The sequence below is a fragment of the Biomphalaria glabrata genome, chromosome 2 (genome assembly GCF_947242115.1).
Source record: "Biomphalaria glabrata chromosome 2, xgBioGlab47.1, whole genome shotgun sequence".
In the NCBI taxonomy this organism is placed as follows: Eukaryota; Metazoa; Mollusca; class Gastropoda; family Planorbidae; genus Biomphalaria; species Biomphalaria glabrata.
Genome location: NC_074712.1, coordinates 61234044 through 61256323, shown reverse-complemented (window position 1 = coordinate 61256323; position 22280 = coordinate 61234044). Strand labels below are relative to the sequence as shown.

At 37.3% G+C, this 22280-nt stretch overlaps 1 protein-coding gene across 4 annotated transcripts; it reads left to right on the top strand.

The window, feature by feature from the left end:
* Positions 1 to 1929: 1929 nt before the first annotated feature.
* On the top strand, positions 1930 to 12763 carry LOC106053198 (uncharacterized). Of its 4 annotated transcripts, none has more exons than XM_056021782.1 (4): positions 1930 to 2080; positions 5924 to 7973; positions 9378 to 9472; positions 9949 to 12763. In XM_056021782.1, the coding sequence occupies exons 2-4, from the start codon at positions 5925 to 5927 to the stop codon at positions 10277 to 10279; spliced, it is 2475 nt and encodes an 824-aa protein (XP_055877757.1). In that variant the 5' UTR covers positions 1930 to 2080; position 5924; the 3' UTR covers positions 10280 to 12763. The 4 variants fall into 4 exon arrangements, with proteins under 4 accessions (XP_055877757.1, XP_055877754.1, XP_055877756.1 ...); XM_056021779.1 differs by lacking the exon at positions 1930 to 2080 and adding an exon at positions 2101 to 2590; XM_056021781.1 differs by lacking the exon at positions 1930 to 2080 and adding an exon at positions 2612 to 2862.
* Positions 12764 to 22280: the final 9517 nt, after the last annotated feature.

The window sequence follows — 22280 nt, the reverse complement described above, 5'->3', positions numbered from 1 at the left end:
CCGACACCCGATTGTTAGCACTTTGATACGACAGTTTGGGATTCTTCCGAGTAAGGCCGAGAGCTCTATAGGCGACTGAGTAGACCAGACCGAAAGGATGTGTGGTGGCAACTTAATCATGCGGAACAGGCCGTCCTTTCTCAGTTCCGAGTCGGACACTATCCAACAGGTGCTTACTGCGGACGGATCAGGAAGAATTACCACACGCGGTGTCGCCACTGCGTCGAGGATGTAGAAACAATAGAGCCCATTCTGCACGCCTGTCGAGTTCAACATGGAGAACGATCTGGACAAAGATTTGAAAGAGAGAGAACGAGGACAAGGTGACCTTCAAACCCACTGCCCGCTTCCTGTCACGTGCTCTAGGGGAGTAATTCTCAGCATGGTTCGTTACTAATGGCGTTTATGAGTCGGAGATAGAGTTAATGAAAATATGTCGCTTACTAGTTTAACCCTTTACGCCTGGTCTTCATTTGATCAGTCCTATTTATAGTTTGTCTTAACTAAATTGGGTGAGTGTCCAATCTGGGGCAGTCTTAACATTAGTAACGCGTGAAGTACCTTCGTTAGGGACTAATTCGTCTGTAGGAAAGTGTCAAATACCAGGATAAAAAAGCGGCGGTTTTTAATGTCGTAAAAGGAAAAAGCGACTTTGAAAACCGCTGAATTACATCTATATGGAATCTATTATTAGTGACAGATAATCAGTTTATCCAAGAAATATTCGAAGAAAAAATCAGAATCCTGCAGTGAAGTAAGTAAATAAATAAGAGAGTCGGTTTTACAGTGATTATGGCTTTAGTAAGTTTCGGCTTGAGGAATCCACGGGAAGAAGACAGCATAAAGAAGAAAAGGTTTAAAGAAGAAACTGTTTGCATTTGAAACCTTTGATGATCTCTGTAAGACCACATTCTGCAAGCCCACATTCTGTAAGCCCACATTCTGTAAGCCCACATTCTGTAAGCCCACATTCTGCAAGCCCACATTCTGTAAGCCCACATTCTGCAAGCCCACATTCTGCAAGCCCACATTCTGTAAGCCCACATTCTGTAAGCCCACATTATGTAAGCCCACATTCTGTAAGCCCACATTCTGCAAGCCCACATTCTGTAAGCCCACATTCTGCAAGCCCACATTTTGTAAGGCCACATTCTCCATGGATCCCTGGGCTGATGGTATAAAACAAGGGTGGCCAACCTATGACGCTACCGCCAAAAGTGGCGCATTGCACAATTACAGGTGACGCACTTCATTCTGAAAAAAAAAATTAAGAAAAAGAAAGAAAAATGATAATAACCAAATATTTAGAAAAAAAAAAGTTCCACAGAGATTTAATTTACTAGCTATTACGACCCCCAAATTGACCGAAATGTTTATAAAAGTAATCATACCAAAAACAAACAAAATAAAAAAGGTGTTTATGTAGTTCTTTATGAAAATGTATGCGCTTTCATTTACGAGCCTTGGACATTTTTTGTGTAACCTTTCTAAGCTTTTTGTTATGAGAAAAAAATGATGACAATGTCAACATTTTTTGTCAACATTTTTAAAAACCTAATAGACCTTGAGTCAGGTTAGCGGCCTAGCCACTCTTTGTATAAATTCTTTGACTAAATTCTCTAGTGATTAAAGTTTGATTAGCTCTTCATTATAATGAATATAATTAGCCACCCTTTGTATAGAAACAACTTAAAACAGCAGTAAGAGTAAATGAACTTTTACAAGAGATAATGAACTTTGTATATGAACAAAGTTAGCCTGTTCAAATTATTCACGCGAGTGAGCATCTTACGTCATTTATTAGCAAAGTATAATCCAGTCGTCTGACATTTATACATTTGATTAAATTCTCTAGTGATTAAAGTTTGATTAGCTCTTCATAATAATGAATATAATTTCTTTTTTTTTTTAACTTCAAAAGTACACATGCAAAAGTGCAAAAAATACTGAAGAGTTGACAGTGTTACCTCAGTTTATTCTTCACAGTGGTACAGTGGTACTTGATTACAAAGTTTGAGAAGCACTGGTCTACTGAAACCTGAGTCGCCACTTTATGCTGTCGCCGAGTCAAAGTTCTGTGGTTCGTATCCTGGTCGGGGCTAGTTAATACACTAACGGTATCTCATGTGAAGGTGCTGACCCAGCAGTGAACTTAATTTTTTTAACCTTACTGGAATGCTTATTACAACGATGTAATGTAACTCAGACGATTGCCTCATAATAGTTCACATATTCTCAATGCTGTTCGTAGGTCTAAATTAACACCGTATGTAGACCTATTCTTTGTATAAACACGTTCTCAGAATTTTGGTTGATAATTAATACAGATATTTTAAAAATCTAAAAAAAAAATTTGATACTCTCTTTAATTCTGCCAAGTCGTTACATTTGTTCCTTTCCCCCGTTGAAATTTCGAAGAATCGGTAATTTCCGATATTACAACCTAGGCAACATGTGAAGAGATTCGAAAGTCACTATTAGAACTATTACGGATTGGAAAGAGATGAATCCTATAGATCTATTATTAGAGGTATTCTCTCCTATACTCTATGGGATACATTGTCCTAATTAGGACCCTACTTGTGCAAAGGTAAGCTATAATTAATGATTCACCTCCGATGTGTGCAGTAATCGAAAAAATAATGTGCAGTGAAACAAGGTAATACAAAAACATGGCTACCTGGTCATTGTCTTTTGTGATTCGGTCTGACGTCATGACGGGGGGCCAAAGTCGAGTCCTGTGCACCGCCATACATTGAAGTCCTGAAGGACGTCCTGCCTAGGACGTAATAATCCTCATGTACACATTCTAAATACTCTTGAGAAGCCAACAGTGTTGAAGTGAACTTGCAACTATTTAAAGTATTTTGTTATCGTGGAACGTAGTGTGTCATGAATCATTGATATTTTATTCATGTATACATTGAGAGGACATGTCTTCTGTACCGTAAAGTGTTATACCACTATATTAGCTGGGATCTCTAACTATAGATTTTATTTGATTTTGATTTTAGGCACATCGGCACAATTTAGGCCATGTCGTGCCTGCAGTCCCTTAAGGACTACTCTCTCTCTAAACAACAAGGGCCAGATTCTAAACAGTCATATAATTAAAATCAAGGTCTATTCACAGTTAAAACAGTAAAGGTAGTAAGAATTTAATTATTTGGTAAAAATCTAATGTAAATAGTACATGTTCACAAATTCATAAATCAGATCTTCGTAGATAACCCCACTTCCCGGATAAAGCCCAGTACCTTCCCTGGGTCGACATTATCAAATAGTGTTTTTAAGCCAGTGGCTCCTAACTATGGAAATGATATGATTATTTTAAATTAATAAAAAAAAGGGCGGGGTGTGCTGAGGGGTGAAAGCGCTAGTAATATCCATCAGGTATTAAAATATTTTAAATTTTTTATATCCACAAATGTTTTGGATGTAGTTAGTGGATAAGTTTAAAAAATGACCCACACTTGCCCAATTTACTTACCTATACACAATATAAAAAAAGACCCACACTTGCCCCATTTACTTACCTATACACAATATAAAAAAATACCCACACTTGCCCAATTTACTTACCTATACACAATATAAAAAAAGACCCACACTTGCCCAATTTACTTACCTATACACAATATAAAAAAAGACCCACACTTGCCCCATTTACTTACCTATACACAATATAAAAAAGACCCACACTTGCCCAATTTACTTACCTATACACAATATAAAAAAAGACCCACACTTGCCCCATTTACTTACCTATACACAATATAAAAAAAGACCCACACTTGCCCAATTTACTTACCTATACACAATATAAAAAAAGACCCACACTTGCCCCATTTACTTACCTATACACAATATAAAAAAGACCCACACTTGCCCAATTTACTTACCTATACACAATATAAAAAAAGACCCACACTTGCCCAATTTACTTACCTATACACAATATAAAAAAAGACCCACACTTGCCCAATTTACTTACTTATACACAATATAAAAAAAGACCCACACTTGCCCAATTTACTTACTTATACACAATATAAAAAAATACCCACACTTGCCCAATTTACTTACCTATACACAATATAAAAAAAAAACACGCAATCATGGGAGGATTGACTATTTGGGAATTCGGCCAAATGCCTTGTGGTCCGGTACCCAATGGGCCGGTGAGGTCACCTAATGGGCCTCTTTGAATGACCATTAGTCTCATAAACGTGATTGGTCATCGCCTTTCCGTTTATAAAATAAAAGCTGACTGGACAGCAGAGTGGACAGGCCTATCTCTCGGTATCCTGCTAAGACCAGCTGATGACCAGGAATAGTGGAGGGTTACATGAAAAGTCACAGCAACCCTACGACACAAGTCAAAGGTCAGATGAGAGATATACTTCTACTGTTAGGCACTTAGCATAAAAACGCACCACAGTTGACGGACTTTGACATTTTGTGTCGTCACGGTGAGTGGGGTTCACTTGTTTAATATTCTTCAGTTGGTCTTACGAATCCAAGGTGACAACACCGTACTTCGTCTGTGGTCTTTCTGTATTAAACTTCACTCAAGTATTTAACTCTCTGACCTTAATTCTTACATCTTGCTAATAGTGATAGACCTTGTTGTTTTAGTTCTAAACACATCTAATACGCCCGTGCAAGAAACTCAAGCATCTTTCTAAGCCAGACAGTCATAATACAACTCCAAGACCAAAACCTATTACACTATGAATTGGTACTACAAGTCACAAGTTTCGTACTAATAAATTTCTCCTTAAGTCCAATTCCTGTGTTTCTTCGAGTTCCAATCTTTTATACCCACTAAGGGGTTAACAAACAACATGCGACCTTTTTTTAAAAAGTCTTGTGGAAGTCGCGTTGGCGTGAACATACTCCTTGGTACCTATAACGAGACTGAAAACTTTATAAATAAGTAATGAATTTCCTGATGTAATGTAGACTATACAATAGTCTAGAGTGCCACTGTTACCGAACTTGACTCCTAGATGGCGTGTCCAATCTCGTGTGCATTATACTATTGGGTTGGTCTGTTAATGGCTATAAAATCATTCACAAAATCACAAATAAAAGATGACCAACCAGGGGAACGAAAATGGAGCTTTAAGGAGCAGAAGAAATAATGAGACATAAAAACAAATATTTCTAAAATCCTCTACCAACAAACGAAACGAAACAAAACATTAAAAATACTTTTAAAAAAATACAATGCCTCCTGTAAACAACACGAGAGACATTGTGGCTGAGCGGTAGAGCGCTTGGCTTCCAAACCGAGGAGTCTCGGGTTCAAATCCTGGTGAAGACTGTGATTTTTAATTTTGGGATCTATAGGCCAGATTTAATGGGATTCTGATATAAATTAGGGAAAAGTAAAGGCGGCTGATCGTTGTGTTGGCCACATGACACCCTGCTCGTTAACCGTTGGCCACAGCAACAGATGACCTTAACATCATCTGCCCCATAGATCGCTAGGTCTGAAAGGGAAACTTTACTTTTTACTTTTTAAAGGCGGTTGGTCGTTGTGCTGGCCATTTGACACCCTCGTTAACAGTAGGACACAGAAACAAATGACCTTTCGATCATTCACCCCTTAGATAGCTATGTCTCAAAAGGAAAATTAACTAATTTTTTTTACAATTCATTTAGTTGAAAATAATCCTAACTAGAATGTCGAAATTTTCACCAAATTTCACTTCCTATCAAAACTCTGCCAGAAATTAGGGAATTTCCAAATGCCTTTGTTTACTATTTTTAGGCAATAATAGTCATAAGGAACTGCTTAGTCCTGTGAAACACTGCACTCATCCTTAATCTTCAGAATTGAAGACGTCGCCATTATTATTATTATTAGCTTAAAAGGTTAACCCACATTGACGATCTATATTCTTCTTTTTTACAGAATGGCCTTCAATATTGATGAGGAGATGAGTAATTTCCCCTGCAGTTTCAATCTACAAACTGGAAGAAAGATTTCCCGGGAACGTTTCTGCCATGCCAGAGACAAGGAAATAAAAGAGTTGGAACTCAAAGGCTCTACAATTGAAGAGAAAATTGCAAGTGTGGATCTGTCATCTCTCGAGCTGTACGGCTCGATTCTGGAAGAGAAAATTAGAGGTTTAAATCTATTGACCTGGCTTTTACATAAACTTAAGCATGTTAAAGAAGCAGAAATACTGAATACAAAGGTGTTGCAGAAAACAGGAAACAATAATCTAACTGCGCTCGGTAATAGAGTGTTCATTCTTTTTGACCAAGGAGATACGATAGCGGCGATTAAACATTGCGAAGACCTTCTACAATTGACTGAGAAAGCAGAAATTTTCGAACAAATAAAATATAACGCCTTGGCTGAACAAGCGTACAGCTTTAGTAAACTAGGCGGCATAGAAAATTACAAGCTCAGTATTCAGCTTTACACAGAGTGCATTAGCAAGTACCCGGAAAACTATCTTTGGAAGTACGGTCTTGGAATGATTTACAGACGGGTTACAAACTACGATCTTCAGTTCTCAAATAAGGAGAAACTGAATGTCGCTGACATTACTGTTAAATGTCAAGACTTATTGGATGAAGTCGCGCGTAACGGTGACGACCGACTCCGTGGACTTGCCTACGCCCAGCTAGCACAGCTGCTGCATCAGGATGCGTCCGCCTTTGCTTCGGAAATAACGAAGTTAGTTAATGAAGCCTTGAAATACGGCCGTAACAGTTCCACAGTTCTGACCTACTGTGGCATGAGTGTAAAGAAAATCAATACAGACCAGGCTATTGAACTTTTAAGAGCTTCTTTACAGATCAAAGAAATAGCGATGACTTACCATCATTTAGGGTTAAGTCTTTTGATTAAAGCAGAATCGATTAAAAACAACGTCAACAGTCCTACAGGAAGTGTGAACCACGACAACAAGCTAAACTTTGAAGGGACTAGCAGTGGCTCTCTGTGTCGTGTTGAGTCACTCAAAGAGTTTGTTCAAAGTCCGTGTACTACATTAGACAAAGAAAACGCACTTGTCAGGGAAGCGATACAGTGTTTTGAGAAATCTTTAGAAGTGTCTCACGGAGAGAACATCCCGGCGAAATTCGATCTGGCAGAAACACATTTTAAACTCAATGAATTTGATACCGCGCTAAAACATTACAACCTAACTACCCGTATGTTAAGTTCCGACTATCTGGTGCGCAAAATAAGTGCGCATGAAGGGGCTGGTAGATGTCTCAAGGAGTTAAGCAAACGTCCAGACTTTGACAAATCAGACAAGCTGAAAAATCTAGCCGAAGACGAATTCAAAAAGGCGCTAAGCTTAGCAGCAGATCTAGCCTCAAAAGATCCAGAATATGCTGGTTGTGAGACAAAGGTGTGGCAAGCGTTTAAAAAGTTGATGGACGACGCAGAAGAGCTCTCTTCACCCGATGAAAAACAAAAGAGTAAGTTGAAATACTTAGAGCTGGCCAAAAATAAGGATTTTGAGCGAACTATTAAAGAATTGTTAAAAATAGGTCTTCTGCAAGATTTTGAAATGCTGCGAAAAGGACTTGATCGCCTGCTAGAGAAAGGCGATTATGAAAGTGCTTTGACCTTTCTTAGCATGGCCAGTACAAGGAGTGTATTTACAACCAATGTCTCCTGGTCAAGCGAGGAATTCGAAGCTCTAAGGTCAAGGGCTTACATTCTAACAGCTTGGGACCGCTTGCAAAAAGGCAGCGCAGATTCCAGACGCGTATTTCAACAAGTGTTTCAACTAAAGTATAAGCAGTGTATAGGGATGCTCAGCAACAGTGAAGAGGAAGATGACCAGTCGGATGACCAGACATCGATTTCAGACGTTCTAATTGTTAATGACGACTCTGCTGACTCTGAAGATGGGCCTGACGTCACAACTAGCATGGCAGTAACGTTAAGACAAGTGCTTAAGATCCTTTTTGGTTTGGAAGTTACCAGGAATCTAGAGGTTAGCCTGACCTAACGTGTACGACTGTTGTTTTTGTATAATGAACTATGAAGTGTATAGAACTGAGAATTTAATTTAACGTTAAAGTATTTAGTAGAAGTAAACTTTAGTGATAGTTTTATATCATTAGTGTCTATTTGCATTAATGTGGATAAAATAAGAGACTAAAAGAACTTGAAGATATGGAAATATATCTGCTATTTCTAATTTGTATATAATTTAAAATATATATGTACAAAAACAAAGTGGAGAACTAATAGCCTAATAAAGCCTTAAAGTTTATTTATTATAAATAGTATTAAGAAAAAAAAAAGCAATGGGTCTACGAGTTAGAGTTGATACAGTACTCCTATTTCTTCTACACTCCACCCTCTTGAAATATAACTCCTTGAATGACACTTCCAAAGTTGAAAATGGATAGGGATGTACTATAAACGAAGAATAATGTTCAAGCATTGACAGAATAAAGGTTTATTTAAAGTCCTATTCTATGAAGTTAATTATGTTTTGTAACAGGTATTACCCGCTCTCAATATTTAATAATGGATCAATTTAAAAAAAAAAAATACCCCCCCCCCAATCCAACACCCCTGCAAAACATCCAGGTTAGGACGTCATCTTCTGGAGCGACAGGGACGCAATCCAGAGCGCAAACCACTCGATCACGCAGCCATCCCTTTTTAAGCCATTTGTTTTTTAAGTGTTATTGCTAAAATATAGCGACATCATCATTTTTTGTTTAGCTTACAGCACTTTCAAGACCCCAAATTCCCAAGATGTAAAAGAGTGACCCCAACGGGCCTCCATTAAAAAAACATTCGCAACGCTTATAAATCTCACTCTGAATCGTAATACACTCTCTCTTAGACGTTTTCAAATCTAGATACAAATATCATCTTATTTCCCAGTGGGCTTCTTGTATCAATAGTTTTTAGCAAGAGAATTGAGATAAAAATCTTAATTATATGTTTGACATGTTTCGGATGTTCCTTCAGAGTTGAAGATAATTTACTTCCAACTCCAAACCTCTTATCTTATCTTATATAATACAAACGTTACTTCAAAAAAAGATGATTACGTCCTACGCGTCATGCATTCAATCATGCATATTAACCAATGACTTAAATACTGCCAAGTCACTGGTTTTCCTGGCTAGCTCAGGCAACCCATTCCATGCTCTAATAGCACTAGGGAAGAAGGAGTATTTGTACAAATTTGTCCTAGCATATGGGACGAGGAATGTGCCTTTAGCTTTGTGTCTTTCTGAGTATTTTATTAAATACTCGCATGATGACTGGGGATTTATGTTCCTGGGACCATCCAGAAGTCTGGACGATAGTCCTGCGCGCATATCACACAATCAGGCAGCCATCCGGATAAGTCTAAACCTCTATATTCCTCTAGAGAGCTAATAATGAGCATATGAAGCTAGAGCTGCAGCTCCAAGAAATGAAGAGATACAACGTGGTCGTCTTACTTCTAGGAAACAATGATGCCCCGTAAGTGCCTTTTAATTTTATCTTCATTCACATTTTAAATTGTTTTAAATTGTAGAACCGAAATAGGTTTAAATGCTGAGGCAGAGACTGATGCTTGTTGTGGCGTAGAGTTCGGAATGAACAGTGAACATTGATACTGACCATTTGGGAAGAAATAGCCCTAGACAGCACTAGATGCAGAGAGACGGTGACCAAGAAAGCTATGGACAGTAAAAAAATCACGGGGCTCAGCTCTGGAAGAAATGCGTGTCGTATATATAGTGGCCGTCTCCTCGACCCCCAAATCGAAAGCCACCTTAACCTGCGATATATTTGGACGGAAGTGTCACTCCAAAAATAGGGCTCCAGAGTCACACGAAAAAGTGTTCGAGATGAACCATAGTCGTTCTACAACTGAAGGAGGCCAACAGTATAAAATACTAGTTCAACATATTGTCTAAGACAGCTAATATTTTGTTTTTGTTTCTTATTACCAGTGACTATAACGAAATGATGAAAGCTGTGCACGCTGTGGGAATCTCCAGAGTATTGGCATTGAGCACTAGACCTCTAGAAAATGTACCACTTTGTCTGCGTGGCTATCAATGTATAGACCTGACCAAAACTGAATGGAAGCTGACTAATCAGTCTCCTGTATCATGCGAGGAGGACGTTTGCGGTCCCTCAGAGAAAGACTCTAGAACTGAAATGATAATGAAATGCTTTAATGGTAATAATGAAGAAGTGATCAAATTGTTTTGTTTGTTAGTTAATGAAGACTTTGCACGTTACAAGCCGTCTTTTCAAACGACCGAGGAACGAATATAAGTTTGTCCATAAAATATATATTTATAACATGTGATATATTGTATTATTTTGTATACTATTGTACTAACATATCTACTATATAACCAGTATTATTTAAAACATGTAACATTTGATAATAGTGTGTTTCAAATTATTGTCTTACGACATACAAAAAGGAAAAAGAAATGTTGCACTGTTTTCTACAACAGAATTAATGTTATAGATTAGGTGTAAGATGGAAAAACTAGAAGGGCTGACATTAAAAAGAAGAATCTTAGATTAATTGGTCATTTTGAGGGTGGAAGGTAGAATGCTCCTTTTGAGGGTGTAAAGTAAAATTGGCCATTGTCAGGGTATAAGGTATAATTGACCATTGTTATTGTGAAGGTAGTATCAGCCATTGTGAGGATGAAAGGTAGTATCAGCCATTGTGAGGGTGAAAGGTAGAATAAGCCATTGTGAGGGTGAAAGGTAGTATCAGCCATTGTGAGGGTCTAAGGAAGTATCAGCCATTGTGAGGGTTAGTATCAGCCGTTGCGAGGGTTTAAGGTAGTATCAGCCATTGTGAGGGTGATAAGTAGTATCAGCCATTGTGAGGGTTTAAGGTAGTATCAGCCATTGTGAGGGTGATATGTAGTATCAGCCATTGTGATGGTTTAAGGTAGTATCAGCCATTGTGAGGGTGAAAGGTAGTATCAGCCATTGTGAGGGTGAAAGGTAGTATCAGCCATTGTGAGGGTGAAAGGTAGTATCAGCCATTGTGAGGGTGAAAGGTAGTATCAGCCATTGTGATGATTTAAGGTAGTATCAGCCATTGTGAGGGTGAAAGGTAGTATCAGCCATTGTGATGGTTTAAGGTAGTATCAGCCACTGTGAGGGTGAAAGGTAGTATCAGCCATTGTGAGGGTGAAAGGTAGTATCAGCTATTGTGAGGGTGAAAGGTAGTATCAGCCATTGTGAGGGTGAAATGTTGTATCAGCCATTGTGAGGGTGAAATGTAGTATCAGCCATTGTGAGGGTGAAATGTAGTATCAGCCATTGTGAGGGTGAAAGGTAGTATCAGCCATTGTGAGAGTGAAAGGTAGAACTGGGTGTTGTGATTAATGTGTACTTTACTCTGTTATGCTGGCCTAATTTTTGTGATGCCTTTTAGTAACTCATGAGATTGCATTAGAATGTACATCTGTGATCATTAATGTATATCCTTAATAATTAAAGTTTGATTCTAATATAAATCAGCTATCATAATTTACATGCTATTTTGATAACGTTTACACTGTTTTAAATTACAACTGTGATCATTACTGTAATTCATATTTATTGACATTGTAGTTTTTTTTTTTAATTGTACTAATTTATTTTACTTCGTAGCCGTATCTCTTTATATCACATGCTCCTTTACATAACTTAAACACCGTAATATTTTTAATGTGTAATAAATCCTTGTTCCACGATATGTTTTATTGTACAAGAAAGGAGGCGCGATTGCTGAGTGATAAAGCGCTTGGTGTCCGGACTAGAGGTTCCCTGGTTCGAATCCTGGTGAAGAATGAGTTGTTGTTTTTTATAATTTCAGGATCTTACGGCGCCTTTGAGTCCACCCAGCTCTAATGGGTTCCTGACATTAAGGGAATATTAAAATGCATTTTGTCGTTGGGCTGGCCACATGACACCCTCTTTAACCGTGGGCTTTAGAGATAGATGACCTTTACATCATCTGCCCTATAGATCACAAGGTCTGAGAGAGGGGAACATTTTTTTTCGTGTAGAGAAAATTGATTGTGATTTTTTAACCCAGTATCATTCATAATTGTGTTTAGTATTAATCATGATACTTAAATTAATTTATATAAATTCTTTTTGAGTCACTTAGTAAGTTATTTGTCTTTTCAAAGTAAAAACAAATTTAATAAAATACTATTACAAACGGTCTAGTCCAAAATCTGTGTTGGTATTTTTATTTTCTATTTTACACTGTATTTCATTTTCAGTACAAAAAAATAAAAATAAAACAATTTAAAAGTGCATTTAAAAATAAAATTTCTTTTTGTATTATTTTCTTAGTATTGAGTCTAATTGGAATGATGAAATGCCAAACGTGAAATTAATTAACTGGTGGAAAAAACGTGTTTTTTTTTGTTTATATAGTTAGGGTTAGGGTTCAAACCCATCCAGGGATAGAGACTCTGACATGTAACTTAACGCCAGTGGTCATTAGGTCAGGCTTTCAACTCACTAGTTCAACGTAGTGAGTCTAAATAGACTAGACTAACAAGTGAACTTTATTGAAAGTTGGTTTAATATAAATAAATGCCAAGTGTACAGTTATTCTCCTTGCCAGTTTGATAATCAGTTCGCCGAACTGGGCCATAATTAACAAGACGCAAAATTTAAAATACTTGCACAAAAGGCTTATCTAAGGGGAAGAGCTCCATATTTACAACTACATCTCTCAATGTACAAGCAATTTTCCTTTTTCGATATCAAATAAAATAATTAATTACAGGACTAATTCGTTATTTTTTTTTTATTGATTCATGTATTGTCAAGTACAATAAATGTGTAAAGATTCAACTTGATCGGGAAGTGTGTGGGAGAAATAAGGTGTTCATAATTTATTTTTACCATACAGACGGAGTTGTGGTAACATTTGCAATTAAAGAAAACTTAGATTATACAATCTCTTAAACAGACATGATCTACTATCGTATGGGTTTTAAAAACATAGCAGCCGTAAGACTGGGCGCCAACTGTAAAAGAAATCATAAATAAGTTGTCATCACGGTAGGTCACCTCCCTGCCCCGTCCGAGGCCGTCTTGTCGTCCTAGGAGGCCTCAACACTGACGTGCAACGTCACAGCCTATAGGCAGGGGAGACCACTAGCTCGTTGTCACATCGTACCGACCTGTGACGTGGCAACGAGCTATTGGTCTAAACTGCCCACATAGTGCAAACGTTGTAGGTCAGTGTTCTAGCCTAGTATGATTTTTTTTTTCTTTCACCGTCCAATTCAAGGTTGTCTCCGCATAGTGAGGTCTAGAGCTATGTCTTCCCAGCAGTCAACACCAGACAGCGTCCACAGCTTTTAGGTCACTTTTGATTCAATCCGAATACAGGAGGCGGGGACGTGTTTATTTTTAATTAATTTAAGTTTCTTTTCCTGCTTTCAATTATGTAAAGATTCCATTCCATTGTATGCCAAGGCTGAACTCCACTTTTAGAATGTACTAGAACTATTTTTAGTATCCTTCATAAGAAAGGTAACTGAGATGTTTGCAGATAAACCTTTTTTTGTCTTTCCCTGTTATATCTAAACCCGAAAACAAAAATTCTGAGCTTATTTCAGAACAGTCGAAATTGTAGAGAGCAGATAATGTTCTTTTCGGCATTGGTATTTCACTGCTACTCCATCAGTGTGTTGTTTACGTTATTCTTTTACAACCTGTCAACACTAGTCTTTGATCTGGCTCTCTCTGGAATTCTTTCTTTCTATCATTCTCTCTCTCTCTCGCTCTCTCTCTTGCTCTCTCTCACTCTCACTCTCTCTCTCTCTTACTCTCTCTCTCTTGCTCTCTCTCTCTCACTCCCTCTAGCTCTTTCTCACTGTCTCTCTCTCTCTTACTATCTCTCTCGTGCTCTCTCTCTCACTCCCTCTTGCTCTCTCTCACTCTCTCACTCTATCTCTCTCTCACTCTCTCTCTCTTGCTCTCTCTCTCACTCCCTCTTGCTCTCTCTCTCTCTCTCTTGCTCTCTCTCTCTCTCACTCCCTCTTGCTTTCTCTCTCTCTCTTGCTCTCTCTCTCTCACTCCCTCTTGCTCTCTCTCTCTTGCTCTCTCTCTCTCTCATTCCCTCTTGCTTTCTCTCTCTCTCTCTCTCTTGCGCTCTCTCTCTCTCATTCTTTTCCATTCTCTCTATTTCCTGAAACCTCAATGCGTTGCGTAAGACGTGAACAAAAAAAAATCGGATCGTCTGCTATTTCATAGCGTGACCTTGAGCCTGTGATAATTGGGTCACGCTGCAGACGTTGCCAGACACCTGATTTTATCCTTCACTGGGTTGAGTTGAAGATTATCGTCAAGATAATCAAGAAGATAATCAACAAGATAAATCACCAAGACTTCAAGACAAACTTCTAGTTTCTTTACAGGATTTAAAGTTTGTAAGACAATGACGCTCAGTCTCAATAAAGAAATAATGTCCAAAAACTAATTTCACTAGTTGCCAGGTAGCCTTTTACAAGAGATCCCGAGGGACATAGTTACACGTTATATATATATAGTTTGTCCATCGTGGTTCGATGATGACCGCTTTTTGTCATCCAGGGGGAGGGGGGGGCTGAGGGCTTTGCACAAGGGTATTTTGCCTCCTCATGTGGCTGGTGAGATCTATGTGAGCCCGGAATGTTCGGCTGCACACTGGGCAGGTTATTCCAGCTGGAGCTAGTGTGATTGGCCTTGTTTTTCTTCTCTGGCGCTTTTCTTCTGCCAGCGCTGTCCTCTTGTCCTCAGCAAATTTTTCTGCTAGTTTTCACAGCGCGACGCCATGATGCTCTGATTGCCATTGTTAAATTAACTCTTTTAGCACTTAACGCCATGTCCAGTTAGAACAATGCTCTTAACTAGTCTATTCATTCTTTGATGATATCCAAATGATTACGATAATTGAATAAACAAAAAGCAAATGGATATTTCTTTTATTCAGAGAACAAAATACCAAAATAAATGTAGAAAGGGGAATAAGAAATGCGGCATTCCATTGGGGCCTTCGGAGTGGCAGATACCGTAGAGTTATAATATAGATTGAATTGAGATGCCGGAAAAAAATGCATTCGAAGGATAAATTAAAGTGATACTAAACTAAAGGGCCCTAATTCTTAGTTCGTGAATGTTGAATTCGTTGAATTATGAGGCTGGTTATTCCAAGTCAAAAGTCTATGTCGGAGAAATAACGGTGTGCAGGTTAAAATAAACAAAATGAGGGCTTCAGAGAAAGAAAGAGAGAGAGAGAGAGACATGAGGCTGGCTATTCCAAGTCAAAAGTCTATGTCGGAGAAATAACGGTGTGCAGGTTAAAATAAACAAAAATGAGGGTTTCAGAGAGAGAAAGAGAGAGAGAGAGAGAGAGAGACAGAGAGAGATTCAGAGAAGAAAAAAAAATTCTCAGGCTAAACAACTATGTGGCCCTTTAAAATAAACAAAAAGGAGATAATACGGCCATAATAAACAATATAAACCCATGTGTAGCCGGTGTGTACTGCTAGTAATAAATATATACAAAGAAATATATCCAGTGACTATATTTATTGTCATTTTCCATTGGACTATCAGAATACATTTTTATGTCAGAAAGTTATTATTGCAACACTTCAGAAAATGTGGAGCTATCTCTAACTTTGTGAAGATCTTTGATGTCAATGTTTTTTTAATCGGAATAGTTTTAGAAACTGAAAATTTGGAACCTGTGGCTGAGTAGCAGATACCGCCTTGCTACCTTTTAAGGGTTTCGGGCTCGAATCCCAACTCCTGCATCAGCACTGAGGCCTTTCCTAGATGCCCCTTTCTCTCCATGGGTCTAGAAAAGAGATTGGACAAGAGCACATTCAACGTCAGAGTGAAATACGCGATGTGCAAATCAATTAAATCAAGAAAAAAGCGTAATATGCAAATTACTTTTTTTTTCTTAAATAAAGCTTATATAGACGAATTCCTGCCATAATTATCTCCACTTTTCTGTATTAAAAAACAGCTGCTAATAAATTAACTAGCTGGTTAATTTTTTAAATTGGTTCGTGTGTTGTCATCGGAAATAAATAATTATGAAAAGTTTTAACTTGACCCCAGAATGGGAAATGGGAGAAATAACTTGAGCAACGATCCTCCCAGACAGACGGAGTGAGACAATATAGAATTGGTTTTTAAAAAAAGCATAAAACTTTACCTTTTATTTGTATAAATAAATATTTAGGAGAATATAATTATATAACAAATCCTCAACAGTCCATTCGTCGATTCTATACTACCATTTTATTATCGTTTTTATTTGATTATGATAATCAATTCCTACTTTGTTTAATCGATACTTAAAGCATCTCGAGCAGGAATCAATGCTATTGTTTCAAACATATCATACCTTTACAAACCGCGGGACCAATAATTGCTAATTAATTTGATGCGAACATGGATACTTGGTTAGTCGATCAACGACCCGTGTCAAGGGGACAGAACTCTTTGAGGGTTACTGAAGCGAGGCGAATGTTTTTATTCTGAAGAAAAAAAGAAAAAAAAAGAGACCAGACTAGGTTGTGGCACTGACTGCAGTCACCCGGTGTAATTTGTAAATAGGTCTGACATGACTTATAGATGTTTTTTTTAGGCTACGAACTATTCAGTTTTTTTTTTTTTTTTGTTTTGTTTTTTTTTAGTCGATATAAAAGGACAGTTAATTTCCTATTTTATTTTTTATCTTGTAATGGCGATGTAATGGCGGGCGATGTAATGACGATGTAATAAAAAAAGAACAAATGATCATGTAATGAACAAAAATGGTTTGTTCTAGGAAATAATAAAAAACTTGGATTGAATGTTGAACAAAATGCTATAGTCACTAAGTAGGAGAATGTCAAGGACTTTTTTTCTCTTTCTCTTTTACTCTCTCTCTCTCTCTCTCGTTCGCTCTTTCTTTTTCTCTTTCTATGTTTCTCTCTCTCTGTTTTTCTATGTGATTTCATCTCATTCTCTCTGTTTCTCACTCATTCACTTTCTATCTCTTTCTGTCTCTCTCTTGCTCTATATATCTCTTTTTCTCTCTTTCTCAATTTGTCTCTTTCTATTTCTCTGTTTCTCTCTCTCTCTCTCTCTCTTTTTTTATCTTTCTCTTTTTATTTCTCTCTTTCTCTCCGTCTTTCTCTCTCCTCAGTTTCCTCTCTCTGTGTGTCTCTCTCTCTCTCTGTCTCCCTTTATCTCTCTGTGTGTTACGTTCCGTCTCTCTGTGTTTCTCTCTCTCTCTCTCTCTCTCTCTCTCTTACTATATATTGACTTACTCTTTTTCTTTCTATCATTCCATTTTTCGTTCTTTTGTCTCTCCATCTCAATTTTTCTTTATTTCTCTTTTATGTATAACTCTCTCCCAGGTTCGAATCTCGCTGAAGGCTAGGATTTTTTAAATGCGGGATTTTAAGTCCACCCAATTCTAATGGGTACCTGGCTTAAGTCGGGAAAAGTAAAGGCAGTTTTTCGTGTGCTGGTTCCAAGACACCCTGCTCTTTAAAGGTGTCCAAAGAAACAGCTGACATTCACTGACTTATATATTTGTATTCTTCTAATACCTTTTTCCTGTGTTAGCTATAAGAATAGAATTCTAATTGCCATTTACTTCTAAATTTTGGGCATTTTCAAATCTACATTAATCACAATAATCTTCTCTTTGCTTACAAGCAAAATTTCCGTGTTTTTTTTTTGTTGTTTTTCTTACACCGGATGCACCATAAAGATATCTATTTGTAAATATATCTCCTTTTATGAAAATGTGTCATGGGGACTTATTGTGACATAGGTCTACCTAATAACCTCGTAATTCGCAATATAACAAGTTTAAATAGTACATCGAAATAGATATTAATAATCTAGATCAGGCAGGCGGTAATCTAGCAACGGAATGCTTAAAATATTAATATTTAACGATTTCTGTAATTATTTGAGTTTTAAAACGTACATTCAGTCATATCAGATGCAACCGTTTTAATACTAATAATTGGAACATACAAGTAGCATCAATAACATTATGTAATAAATGGAAGCCAAATATCACTGACTTGCACAATTGTTGCGCTCTCTATGTAATGTATGTAATTTTTCATTATTGCAACGAGTCTCTCCATTGAGCTTTGCACAATTTCTATTAACAGTCTAGATAATGATTTCTACATCAGACAGTTCGCAAGATGTTCCTGTGCGTCTATTTATTCATTCATCTCTTTACTGAAGACAAAGACACATTCGAGTCGGGTGCGGGAATTCCCGTTGAATACGTGCACAAAATAAACGGACGAAACCTGATTTCATTATAATAGTTTTTTTTTTTTTTTTTAAATATGCCAAGCCACAATTTTTACTGTGTGACCAATTAGACATTTTTTTTCTAAAAATATACTATAAAGAATATGAAAATCGTATGAGCTCTTTTGGAAATATTGTCCAACTTTTTGAACCAATCTAGAGTCTGCAAGCTAAGAGGAGGAATTGTATTAGATTTAAACGTGTATAGCACTTCTGAGGTTAAAGAGCCAATAACTCAGCGGTTCTCAACCTTTTAAGCTCGGCGACCCCCTTTTTACAGGCCCCCACTATGCCGCGACACCCACCCCACCCCCACACAGCAATAGAAAGTAAAACAAAAACAAGCCAAATTTTCGATGGTCTTAGGCGACCCCTAGCAAATCGTCAATCGACCCCCAAGGGGTTCGCGACCCATAGGTTGAGAACCCCTGTGAATAATTCAATGAGAAACTAAAAAGTTCAACTCTCTGTGACACCAATGGGCAAGAAACCTCCCGCAGGACGACAGGGGATGATAGAGGGAAGGGTACAAACCCAGGACCATCGAGTCGACTGAACGAAGATCCAGCGCGCATACCGCACGACCAGCCAGGTATCCTATTTGCAACTGTCAATTACGGATGTACTTAAGATGTCAAGCCATGTGTCCCTCTCCTCTATGAGATTGTCTCTCCAAGTGTATTTTGACGAAATCACTTATCAGTTATAATACTAAAAATAAACTTAAAGGGGGATAACGCAAATAGAAAAAAATTTCTGAGCTGTAAAATGTATCTCAGCAAAAAATAAGAAACAATTTTCTTTAATCCGACGACTCTAGATTCCCTGACTATGTATTTGTGGACGTAATGGGTTACAAAAATTCCAATGCTTTTTTTTTTTTTTTACCAAGAACGACAACTGCTACATATTATTTGCTAACAGTAAAAGAATCCCCTTTTTTCTTACTATATAAAAACTGAAAATAAAAGACTGCAGGATTGACACGAATTGATATAGATCAATAATCAATGTCACTTAGGAAATTTTTACCAGGGTAAAGAAATTTTATGTGACACAAATTCGTATGTGATCGCTCATTACGGCTATAATCATAAACTAACCACCAGAGAAGGAAATAAATCAGGACAATTTTAGCCAAACATAAAATTATTTCTAGTTTAATACATTTTTTATGGGCCTATGGAGCAAGGTCACTTCCTATAATTGTTAAATTTGTAAGATAAAAATATTGAATACTCCTGTCAACGTCAGATCGCATGAAGGTCAAGTAGATGTTTTTTTCACCATCAATTAGTCTGACTATCACTACTACTAAATAGTTAAAACATACTACTCATGAAAAAATTGGGTATTTTTTGTTAAATAAAACTATATTTCATCATCTACTAACAAGGAAATTAGTGGGCAAATTGATTTAAATAAGAAATGGAAATGGCATGAACGATTTGATTATCTGCTTGATTGGTTTCTATTGATGATGAGATGAACCAATGAGAGCGCTGCTAAACCGGCATGAGGGTCACGTGACTTTTTAAAAGCATGAGCCTTAGCAGACGACGAGATTCGATGAAATTATTTTTCAATCAAAGCTGACAGGCAAGTGAGTGTTACAGCGACTGGTTAAGTATTGCAAACGTCGTACACTTTTATAAGCGTACTTTAAAAGAGATGTATTGTTATTGAAATGTAAATTTGTTTATCATAAGGGTTACGAAATGCGCGGGAAAAATAAACGCATTGCACTTAAGAAGGGGACATAAGTTTATAGTTTTAACTAACATCTGGCTAGACGCGTACTCTTGGATTTCTATGTAAACAGTTGGATATTTGATAAACATTGGAACAAACAATAGTTTGTGTTTAATCTGTAGACATGGAGATGTCGTGAAAGTCTCTTTTCTTTTGTTTAAACTCCGTTGTCTTTCTTTCTCTCTCTCTTCTCTCCTTCTCTGTCTCACACTCTTTCTCTCTGTGTCTCTCTTTATTTCTTTCTCTCTCTGTCTCACACTCTTTCTCTCTCTCTCTCTCTCTCTCTGTGTGTCTCTCTTTATTTATTTCTCTCTGTCTCTCACTCTTTCTCTCTCTTTCTCTCTCTCTCTCTGTGTCTCTCTTTATTTATTTCTCTCTCTGTCTCTCACTCTTTCTCTCTTTTTCTCTCTCTCTCTGTGTCTCTCTTTATTTATTTCTCTCTCTTTCTCTCTCTCTCTGTGTCTCTCTTTATTTATTTCTCTCTCTGTCTCTCACACTTTCTCTCTCTCTCTCTCTGTGTCTCTTTTTCTTTCTGTTTCTCTCTCATTTGCTCTATATATTTCTCTCTATGTCTCTCTCTCTGTATGTGTTCCTCTCTCATTCTGTTTCTATGTCTCTCTTTCTATCTCAATCTTTCCATCTCTCTCTGTAGGTCTTTTTCTCTGTCTCTCTTTCATTTTCTCTTTGTCTATGTTTTTCTCTCTCTCTTTTTCTCGTTTCTCTTTCTCTCTCTGTATGTCTTTCTTTCTCTCTCTCAATATCTCTTTATATTTCTTTCTCATTTCTCTTTCTCTCTCTCTGTCTTTCTCTCTCTCTCTCTCAATATCTCTTTCTCTTTCTTTCTCTTTTCTTTCTCTCTCTCTCTCTCTGTGTCTCTCTTTATTTCTTTCTCTCTCTGTCTCTCACTCTTTCTCTCTCTCAATATCTCTTTCTCTTTCTTTCTCTTTTCTTTCTCTCTCTCTCTGTCTTTCTCTCTCTCTCTCTCTCTCAATATCTCTTTATATTTCTATCTCTCTCTTTCTCTTCATTCTCTCTTTTCTTTTCATTGTTTCCTATCGCCTTGGTTTTCACCTGAATATAAAGAACGAACTCCACTTAAAAGCGTCTCATGAAATACAGATCTAGTAGCTACATGATATAGACATCATAGTAGCACATCAGTGAACTGAACACACCCTCTTCACAGTACATAAATACATCACCCCTCCACACACACACACACACAAACACACTTGTACTGATGTTTTGTCTGTATTATTTTACAGTCTAAGTCCCTACCTCTCAAAACACATTCTTCTTTTGTGATACCACGCATGCGAATCAACATGACACCACTGTTACAGTCAAGTTTAAAGTCAATGTTAATTCGAACCCGCCATGTGGGGGGTAACCATTGCGTCAGGGCGACATGCTTGGTCAACGTAGTCAGCGTCTACGTCCGTCGATAGTCTGACTGAATACCATTGCGACTAATCCAAGTCGTTAGGTCTTCTGTCCAACACTCCGAGTGGAATGAGTATTTCAGTCTAGCGACGTTACTTTTAGTTCTGACCGAGAATGTCAAAGATCAACGTGACATTACTATTTTTAGATTGTGCATGTGACCGGAAGTTTCTCTTCTCTGACTTTTTTTTTCTTTGTCTTACCTTTCGCTGATAACTTAATTTAACCATATGACGTACTCAAATATCATACGATTTTTTAGATACTACACCTGACCGGAAGGTCATCTTCTCTATGCTATAATTATTCTTTTTAATTTTTTTGTGTGTTAACATTCTCTTTATTAAAACTTACATTTAATGAAGTACTAAATTATTATTGGTAATTTTTTTTTCATACTGTTTCTAGTGTCTTGAGGCGATAGTTTCAAAGGGGATTTTGTTTTTCTTTATTTAAAAAAAAATTGTTTGCGTAATAGGGCATCCACAGTGGAGCATATGTTTAGTTAATTCTGCACACTTCCTGAGTTACCCTGCCATGTTTTGTTAACGAGCTCAGCAGACGATCGTAGGTTGGGTTTTGAGAATATTCCATTTACCTGTCTTCTTATGAGTTCAGTCAGTTAATTTGTTGCCGTTAATAACCATAACTCAGTTTATGTTACAGTGCAGGTAGAATAGCCTCCCTTGATTGTTGTTAAAAAAAGAGTTTCTAGTCTACTGTGGTGTAAGGGATGTACCTGTTTCTCGGTCACACATTAGTTTAACTTTAA